Source organism: Mesocricetus auratus, unplaced genomic scaffold (genome assembly GCF_017639785.1).
Source record: "Mesocricetus auratus isolate SY011 unplaced genomic scaffold, BCM_Maur_2.0 Super-Scaffold_4256, whole genome shotgun sequence".
Lineage (NCBI taxonomy): Eukaryota > Metazoa > Chordata > Mammalia > Rodentia > Cricetidae > Mesocricetus > Mesocricetus auratus.
The window spans coordinates 431,721-441,347 of NW_024429182.1; the positions used below are offsets into that span (position 1 = coordinate 431,721).

The 9,627-nt window shown below is 44.6% G+C and overlaps 2 protein-coding genes across 2 annotated transcripts in view; one reads left to right on the plus strand and one right to left on the minus strand.

The window, feature by feature from the left end:
• Window positions 1–4,003, plus strand: part of Eif3a (eukaryotic translation initiation factor 3 subunit A) — a 30,594-nt gene extending 26,591 nt beyond the window's left edge. Inside the window, exons 20-22 of the mRNA XM_040741990.1 lie at window positions 557–755; window positions 1,596–1,795; window positions 2,834–4,003. Coding sequence (XP_040597924.1) covers window positions 557–755; window positions 1,596–1,795; window positions 2,834–3,051 — 617 coding nt within the window. The 3' untranslated portion in view covers window positions 3,052–4,003. The remainder of the gene's footprint in view (window positions 1–556; window positions 756–1,595; window positions 1,796–2,833) is intronic.
• Window positions 4,004–5,203: 1,200 nt separating this feature from the next.
• Nanos1 (nanos C2HC-type zinc finger 1) lies at window positions 5,204–9,189 on the minus strand. The gene has a single exon (XM_013124676.3). The coding sequence runs from the start codon at window positions 8,906–8,908 to the stop codon at window positions 8,084–8,086; it is 825 nt and encodes a 274-aa protein (XP_012980130.1). The 5' UTR covers window positions 8,909–9,189; the 3' UTR covers window positions 5,204–8,083.
• Window positions 9,190–9,627: the final 438 nt, after the last annotated feature.

Sequence of the window (9,627 nt, forward strand, 5' to 3'; positions counted from 1 at the left end):
AACTTAGCTTGTTTGGCTTCTTCCTGCTTCATGTGAAACTGGGGAGAATCAAAACATTTATCCTTGTTTTATGACTGAATGGTGGGGTGATGACACAGAACAGGAATAGGGAAGAGTCATTGATAAAATCTTATAGAGTATAAATTCATAATTGGGGTGGTCATTCCCAGGAGACTCTGAAGTTTTCTACTTGACTGAGTAGTCTATAGTAAAATTAGAACAGATTTTTATATTGGCAATGTACATAAAAATTAATTGATAATCTCTTATGAAACATTAATCCCGACCGTTTCCTATAGCTACATAATTCAGAAATGACCAACCATGTAAGGAAATACTTGGGTTTTGTTTGTTTGTTTAATTTTCTTATTGGAATCTGGGTATCTTCCATTTGTTTAGGATGATGAATTAATGCTAAGATATCTTCATAAAGGCTGGAGATGAGCTTAGTTGATAGAGCACTTGCGTAGCATTCATGAGGCTTTGTGTTAAATTCCCAGCACCAAACAAATAAAATTGCTAATCTGTTAAAAATAAAATTCTTTTTATAAAATAGGTGGATGGAGAGAGAAAGAAAAGGCTAGAGAAGAGAGTTGGGGTCCACCTCGAGAGTCAAGACCATCTGAAGAACGTGATTGGGATAGAGACAAAGAGAGGGATAGAGACAGTCAAGATCGAGAGGAGGACAAGGACCCTGAAAGAGACAGAGACCGAGACAGAGATGGAGACCGGGAGGATCGCTTCAGAAGACCCAGGTTGGAAGGACCTACTTATAATGGGCTTCTCTTACACTCTGTTGTGCATTCCAAATCACTTTTGAGAAGTAATGTTCTGTCCTTACTCAACCATTTAGATACATATCGAGTATGGCTGGTTAGCCCTCCAGGTCCCCCCAAAATATCTAGAAAGTGAGAACACGGGGGTGGGCTTAGCCTATTGGCTGCTGAAGGTTGTATAACTGGTAAAGGAACCTGTCCAGGTGTCTACCAATCCTGTTTTCTTAGAGTAATGAATCAACTTAATTGTCTTTAAATTAGCCTTTGTTTGTTTTTGAGAAGATAACATCTTTCTATGTTGCTCAGGATGACCTGAAGTTCAATTTTTATCCAATCCTCCTATGCTGAAATTTATAGTCAGTTTTTATTAGTGCTAAAAGTCTGGCTTGTTCCCTTTACCATATTAGCAAATCTGGTGGTAAAAGTTCTTTGTGTTCTGTCCAGCATGGCAGCCAGCAGTTTCATGGTCTTGGAATATGGGTTGTGCTATTGTAGGATCTTTAGTTAAGTAGCTACAAGTGATATGGTCTAGGTGCCTTGTTGCTCTATGCCTGAGATACCAGATTGAGATTGAGGTGCCATGAGTTTAAACTCAGATTAATAAACTGGATTTGGTGTGTTGTCGCCCCCATTCCCCTTTTTATTTTGTTGTTTTTTGAGACAGGGTTTCTCTGTGAAGTCCTGGCTGTCCTGGAATTCACTCTGTAGATCAGGCTTACCTCAGACTGGTGTGTACCACCACCACCAGGCTGGTGTGCTGCTTACAATTGCCCATGTAGTCTTATCAGTAACTGAACTTGTTACTTTAAATGGTTACAGGGATGAAGGTGGCTGGAGAAGAGGACCAGCAGAAGAGTCTTCAAGCTGGAGAGATTCAAGTCGCCGTGATGATAGAGACAGGGATGACCGTCGTCGGGAAAGAGATGATCGTCGTGATCTAAGAGACCTGAGAGAAAGAAGGGATTTAAGAGATGATAGAGAACGGAGAGGACCTCCCCTCAGATCAGAGCGTGAAGAAGGTATATAGACATTTTAGTTGTTGGAATGTTGGGCAATAGTTTTGTGGCAGGGTTCGGACCGTATATAATAATCTTTTAGATTTATGTGAATATTGAAAATAAGAGTAAATTCAGTGTGCTTAATTACGAGGTTGTGATGTAACCTCATGCAAGGCAAGTATAGCAATAGACTAAATGATAAAGTAGCAGAAACAATGAAAATGGAGAAACAGTATTCATTAGTTAAGTTCCTAATGTGTGAACACAATAGTGTAAATGTGGAGATAATTCAGGGATGGTGAGATGACTCGGTGAGTAAAGATTCTTTCTTGCTTGGCATCTTGATTTCAGTGCTGGGGACCCACATGGTAGAAAAAGAACTCACTCCCTGAAAGTTGTTTACTGACCTCCACTACCTCACATCCATAAATATAACACATAAACAATCCTAATTATATTTACTTTTGAATTTTTTAAGACAGGGTCTCTCTGTATAGCCCTGGCTGTCCCAAAACTCACTCTGTAATCTGGACTGATCTCAAAATTCAGATTTATCTGCCTCCCAAGTACTGGGATTAAAGGCAAGGGCCACTACCACCTGGCAACACAAAAAAATTTTTTTAAAGTACTTCTAGTGAGGTTAAACTGTCCATTGTACTTAAGTGCTTTCCTTATATGCTTTTAACAGTTTGCTTGGCAGGATCAGAAGAGTATTAAAACCATAACTTAAAATTTCACATCTTATGACTCATTTGGTAAAATTCAAGAGCCATAAATGCTTCCTACTTGATATGTTCTGACTTTTTTAACTTGTGTTTGGTTTATAACTATTAATCTATTTCCATGGCCAAGGATTTCTGTTTGCTTCCAATTTTTTAATATGGCTGCAAGTTCATACCTTAATTGACACAAAGTAATTAAAATGTGGACTTTTAGTAGGATTCTGAATTGTTCATTTTCTCAGTAGTTTAAAGCAAGCATTTCTTTAGTTTGACTTGTTTATTTTGAATCAAAATAATTCAAGCTTAACATTAAAAAAATTTTTTTTAACTTTTCTAGCAAGCTCTTGGAGACGAGCTGATGACAGGAAAGATGACCGGACTGAAGAACGGGATCTACCTCGTCGTGTTCCTCCCCCAGCTCTTTCAAGAGATAGAGAGAGAGAACGAGAAGGTGAGAAAGAGAAGGCATCCTGGAGAGCTGAGAAAGATAGGGAGTCCCTTCGTCGTACTAAGAATGAAACTGATGAAGACGGATGGACCACAGTACGACGTTGAGCCCCAGCAATGGTGGAGTCAAACTTGTGTCTACATAGGTTTGACCACATTCAAGGATTATTATACTTGTGCTTCACCCAGTCTAAATTGAATTCTTTAATGTTGTCTCACCATAACTCAAAAAGCATGAACTTGTATTAATCATATATAATAGATTGATCATGCACTGTATTCACAGGAGGTTGAAAAACCATTCCATTTTCCGGAATTTAAGGTGTTGCATTATTTCATCAATCATTTGTTTAAAAAAAAAAAACTAAAAAATAAAAATGAACCCTTCAGGTGTTAACACCTATATCTTGGTATACAAATGATTTTTTTTTTTTATTTTGGAATATCAGATTAATTTGGAATAAGGTAAGGTTCTGTTAAAATATTTGAAAACCCTTTAAGCCAATGAGTCTGACAGCTTTCCCATCATTAGTGGGAACATACCTTCTTAGGTATTTACTATTAACTACACTTAGACAGTTTATAGCTTCTGACCAGTGTAGTAGACATGGCAAACACTGGTTGCAAAGGGGTTTTCTGTAGACTTTACTTGAGAGAGGTGAGTATAAAGCATTTTGTAGTCATCATGACAACACTGCTCAAGCGCAGATCCAGAACAGTACAGCTCTGGATTCCTAGAGCATTTGGTAAACTGTTGCTGTTTCTTTTTTCTGTTGCCAAAAGAAGACTGCTTTCAAACTAATCCATGCCTTTCAAGCCTTTTAAATATGACAATATTTATAAATGTGTGGTTTGGAGGAATTGTTTAAATTCTTTTTCCTAATTTTCTTTCTTCAGGATAGATTATTTCAACGCGTAATTTGTAGTGATGACTGTGTTGACTTCAATTTTGGAGTGTAGTAGCTGTGTTAAAGAGTAACCATTTGGTTTTATTGAAGCCAACACAGAACTTGCTGCTGTGTTTTTTCTTCAGTGATAAATAAAATACTTACATAATTGGTGTTAGTGTTGATTTGTTAATGATATATTCTGTGTATTCAGTTGAGGTTTAGTGCTGTTCAGAATGACCTAATAGTAACAAGACAAGCAAATGGTAACAGCCAGAAAGTTTGAAGTGCTCTTGTCATTGGGTTTCATCTGGAATTCGGAAGAAGAAACAAACAAACAAACAAAAAACCCGCAACAGACTTGCAGTGGATTTTTGTGACAAACTTTTAGTGGGTATAGGTAGTTTAAAATTTTCTACTGTTAACAGTCATCAGGCCAGAAGAGGGAGTGCTGATGCTTTTCTACCTATCAGGTGCTTTTGAATGGTGTCACTAAGGACTGAATTTCAGACGTGGAAGGACTTAACGCAGTCGTAACAAATAAAAATACTTATAGTCCATTGGTTATATTTGAGGCAGTCACCTGCTATGTATGCTTTTACTAGTGAGCCAGACAGTAATATGATGCCACAGGTAATCCTTAGCAAGTGATTCTTTTAATCAGCTACATATAGGGGAGTTGCACCTATATGTGTGTGGGGGGGGGGCAGGTTTCAAGGTTATCCTGCAAACACCTACCTTTGCAGCTCAGCTGGGTCTCCAGACATTTTCAGTCCGGTCTCCTGTCCTGTCCCGTGTTGTGTCCGGTCATATCCCATCCCATATCCCACTCCCACTCTCCCCCCCCCCCAAACACAGAGAACAGGGTAGGGCAGAAGTAACTGATGCTGTTGCTTTGTGGGTCCAGCCCATGGAATCCCACTATCACCACATTCTCCATACATCAGACAGGTTAAAGGAAAGCTGATAAATCTCCAGGTGAGCCTGTGGCTATTGTAGTTGTAAACAGTGGAACTTAAAGCTTCTATAGCTGTACAGGAAGGAAAGACACTACACTCAGATCTGTATCACACTTGCTCATACAATGCCAACCTGGAATGGGTTGGAACCTACTTGTGGGATATAGTCAAGAACCACCAGCACCACATGGCAAGTAATCTCAGAACTTTGTTGGGTAAGGTGGAAGGATACTGGATTTTCCAGGTCAGCTATGTCTGGTGAGACCCAGGCTCAAAAACTGTATCTCCATGTGTTCTGTTTTTTTCCCAAAGACATTGTGGGCTAAGTTATAATAGAGCTAACTATGAGACACTGGAGGGAATGTTCTCACCAAGAGGCTTAGACAACAAAATTAACCTGAAATACATTTCTGATAGTTTTGAAATACATGGTTTTGGTTTAATAGATCTGACAAAAGTTCTAATAAAAGCTATTAACTTCTGAAAAGGATTTTGCAGGAAAAAAAAGTACACAAAAGTAAAAAAACAGAATTAACAAGTTTGGACAGACAGGCTAAAGCATAACACTGCCTGTACCTCTGCCCATGGAGAAGCTGCTACAGGGCTGTACCTTTTGTGGTTTAGCAAGATACACAATGCATTCTTACAAGCCAACCTTGTCACAGTTTTGTATTAAACTTTGGGTTTTAAATTTCATTTTCTTCCCTTTAATAATGAATATTGATCTTAGGGTTTTGTGCATTCTAGACAAGTGCTCTACCCCTGAGCTATAAAGTTGGCTCTCTACTGTAAACATTTTTGTAGAACCTAAATGTTAACATTGCATTCCAAGGATTACTTAGCCTTCCTCTGCCTCAGGAATGCTGGGATTAATTGAACACACAATGTCTGGTTCCAAGGGTTTATATTTCTTAAGGGCTGAGTTTGTTTGCTCTAGAATTTGTTAACAGTGGAAAACCAGTAATATTTATGTTGTAGACTTTCAATATGTTAGCTGGTAAATGGACTTAGTATAGGGTAGAGAACATATGCTATGGGTTGCGTTTTGTGTGTACATGTTCTTTGTGCAAGTACATGGAGGCCAGAGGTCAACAGGTGCCCTCAATCACATTCCACTTCTTTTGTTTGGTTCAAACATTGAGTTTGGAGTTCTCCAAACTGGGAGCTAGACAGCCTGGCCAGTGAGCCCCAGGCAGGTTGAGACCATAGCCACCAGCCACCTTTGACTTAAAAAACTCACCTCTAACTGCAGATGATGTGCATTTACGTGGAGGTTGGCCTCAGATGTCATGAGCTCACCTAACTTGAGAGGGTTTTTCACTCAGACCTGAAGCTCACCCATTTAGCAAGGTTGGCCTCTGCCTCACCAACACTGGGATTATAGGCATACCACCATTCCCATATTTTTATGTGGATGCTGGGGCTACAACCCAGGTCTTGGTGCTTCCTAGAAGCACTTTATTGGTAGCTATCTCCCCAACTGTTAATATTATGGGTGCTTAATATGAGGACATTTTTTGGATGCCCCTTAATACCACTGAACAGGAATGCAAATCTTAACATCCCTGGTTCTGATAAGATGTCAGAAAATAAAAGCATTAGGTTCCTGTCATCAGTGGTTCAGCTCATGTATTAAAAAGTACTGGCACCACACACATGCCTCAAAACTACCACAATTCAAAGAGCCAAATGACTTGATTTTTTGCCTTTGAGATTGCTCACTTGGAAAATTTAGACCAATTAGGGGGAGAGAACGTGAATTTATGTTCACTTGAAAAACTTCACCCCACAACAAATGGTTTATTTTCTAGCAAAAGGACAAGGAACTAGGAACTAGATGGTTTTATTACTTGGTTTAGGCCTAGGCTGAGTGGAATCTGCAGTTCTGTGGGGCTATAACTAACCAGGGGTATGTATGATGCACCTCCCTCTTAACCAATAGGGCACACTAGCTATCCAGTATTTTTACGTCACTCTGTTACATGGAAATCCAGTTTGTTATGGAAGTTAGCTGTTTAATATGAAAGGCAGTCTAACTCTCAGTACTCTAGCTAAATCTAATTACTGTAAGTTTTATACACTTAAACTCAGGGTTAGGCTGGTATTTTCAGATAGTGGTGTTAGTGTTTATCTTAATTCACCTTGATGGTAGGTAGTTATGTACCATACTTCATCCAGCATTCAATGTGATGGATGTACTGGAGTACTGAAGTAGGGGATTAGGAACTTTTGTCTTAAGATTAGGGTCTGGAAGCAGACCAGTAGGAGTGGAACCATCACCAGCAAGGTCATGTTACTTGTACCCAACCCCGATTATTAGAGCCTTTAAATGGTGTTTATTTTGGCACAACTGTTATATCTGAAGGCAGCAGTCCAGAACCTTCTGGAACTCAGGTTATTGCTTCAGTTTCTCATTTTCTATTTAGGAAGCCTGAAATTGAGCAATCAAAGGTGAATTAACACTGCTCTCTCGGGTTTCCTCCTTTCTGGTCTTAGCATTAGACATAAACAATTGGACACGTTAGGGGGTGGTGCATAGAGAAAATGCTAAGTAAGAGTTACAGGGGAGATTAATGTATTCATATACTGTCACCGTATAAATACACAAGTCTCTTAAACAGCACCATTTCCAAATATGTACACGATATGATTAGGACTTGGCACAGTTAATTTTAAGAGTGGGAAGGGCTACTTGCTAATTCGGTAGAATATCTGATACATAAAAGGTTAAGGAACTAGTCTACCTACTACAGATTGTGCCTTTAAGCCTCCCAGCTAGGACAGAAACAAGCCACGAGGAGGAACACCCTCTCAAAGTAATACTGGGAAGTATACTAGATTGCTTTACCTGCAATTAGAGTAAGGACAAATTTAAATTAATAAATTGCATCAAACAATAAAATAGACATTTGCCGACATTCCATAAAATGCTTAGTTTTACACACTCAAGTTCAGAGGCTATGAAAAATACTCTAGACCTAATAAAGTGCCTCCATTCATAAAACGAAAACATCCAAAATCAATTTCATACTGATTGCGCACTTAAAACAGGCCGATGTATACAGTAAACACCGCCTTAGTCGCCACACTTAAAGCCGATGGCATACCAGCTCAGATCTCACGGTTCTGGATGCGCACTTTAAGACAAAATTCAAGATTTCAACGTCAGAGACCCGACCACTCCACTGAAAAGTGCTGCGCCCTGCCGGCTTCAGCAAAACCAAGACCACTTCCCAAGTTAAGCCACCGGGGAAAGGAGACGCGACCATGACTTCAGGTGTCCGCAGGCTGGTCCTAGCGTAGCTTCTTGCTGGGCAGGCTGTCCCTGGTGCTGCGTGGAGGCGGGCGGGCAGCGGTCGGTGGCACTTTGGAGAGCGGGCAATACTTGATGGTGTGTGCGTTGTCGCCGCTGGCACCGCACAGGGGACACGTGTAGCGGCGCAGGACCGGGCACAGCACTCGGCCGTCGGGGCCCTTGAGGATGTGTGTGGTGTAGAGCGCGACCGCCTCCTTGTTGTTACGGCAGAACACACACACCTGCAGCTCCGGTTTCAGCAGACGTGCAGCGGTCGCCCCGGAGGCTGCATGTAGACGAGGCTCGGCCGCCCACGCAGGGCCCGGCTCCTCGCGCGGCGTCATCTCGGCCGTGGGGACGGCGGGGGCGGCGGAGGCGGCGGGCGCGCAGCTCAGCAGCACCGCGGCGGCGCGCCCTGCGAACGGGTTCAGCTCGGCGAAGCGCTCCTCCAGCAGCCCGGCCTCGGCAGTGCCGGCGCACAGCTCTAGAGCGCGCAGTTCCAGCGCGCCGCCCAGGTAGCGGTCCCGGGCCCCCGGCTCATCGCCATCGTCGTCGTCCTCGTCGTCGGGCGGCCCCAACGTGGGCCCCACCGCCAAGGGTACCGACCCTTCGTGCGAGGAGCAGTGGGATGAGGAGGGCGGGGAACCGCGGTCTCCAGCCCTGGTGATGAGCGTGGCTAGCCCCAGGTAGTCGTTCCAGGAGCTGAAGGGCTGCGGGTGCACCGGGCCCGGGGCGCTCATGTAGCGGGCGCTGGGCACGAGCGCCATAGGCGCGGGGGCGCGGGCGCGGCGGGGCGAGCGTGGCGCCCAAGGGAAAGCCTCCATGGGCCGGCAGCGGGCTGCGCGCCTCCCCGCCGCCGCCGCCGCCGCCGCCGGCACAGGCCGGACGGAAGGGACGCAAGAGCCTGCCCACCGGCCTGCCTCGGGGTGGGGCAGCCTTGCCTCCTTTTATCGCTCCCGCTTTCCCGGTGCCCCTCCTCGCAGTCTCGGCCCTGCCCCCTGCGATCCTCCGCCGGGGCCACCGTGCCCGCGCCCCCGGACGGAGGCGGAGCGGAGGCGGGCGCGCGCTCCTCTCCAGCCCCGCGCGCCTCCCGCGCCCCGCGCGCTGCGCCCACCTCGCCAGCTGCGGGGCGCCTGGCATCCTGCGAGGGGGCGGGTGAGGCGCCGCCTCGGGCCCTGGCGCTCAATGGCTGCCGACCTGACTCCGCGAGCGCCGCTCCGGACGCTGATTGGTGGCAGCCAGGGAGAGGGCGGGCGGCGGTGTTGGGGGGCGGGGGAGGGGTGCTGGGCAGAGAGGGCCCGGGAGGGGCGGTGGCTGGGGTCAGCCTTCGCCAGAGCGTGGGGACTGCAACTCGCGACCCAACTTGGTTTTTCCTCTTCGTGGTAGTGAGGATCCCTGGGCTCAGGTCGCAATGGAGCTACGGAGATGCAAGTATCCACCTGCAGCGTTGGCTGGACCGGGGGTTACGGTCTGAAATCATCGTTTCCCTTTGCCTTTCAACGTCGTCAGCAAGAAAAGCTGTGGGAGGCAAAGCTAGGCGCTA

Excerpts from the sequence above, each read along its gene's own strand:
- Nanos1 (XM_013124676.3), bottom strand. The coding sequence starts at position 8,908 with ATGGAGGCTTTCCCTTGGGCGCCACGCTCGCCCCGCCGCGCCCGCGCC.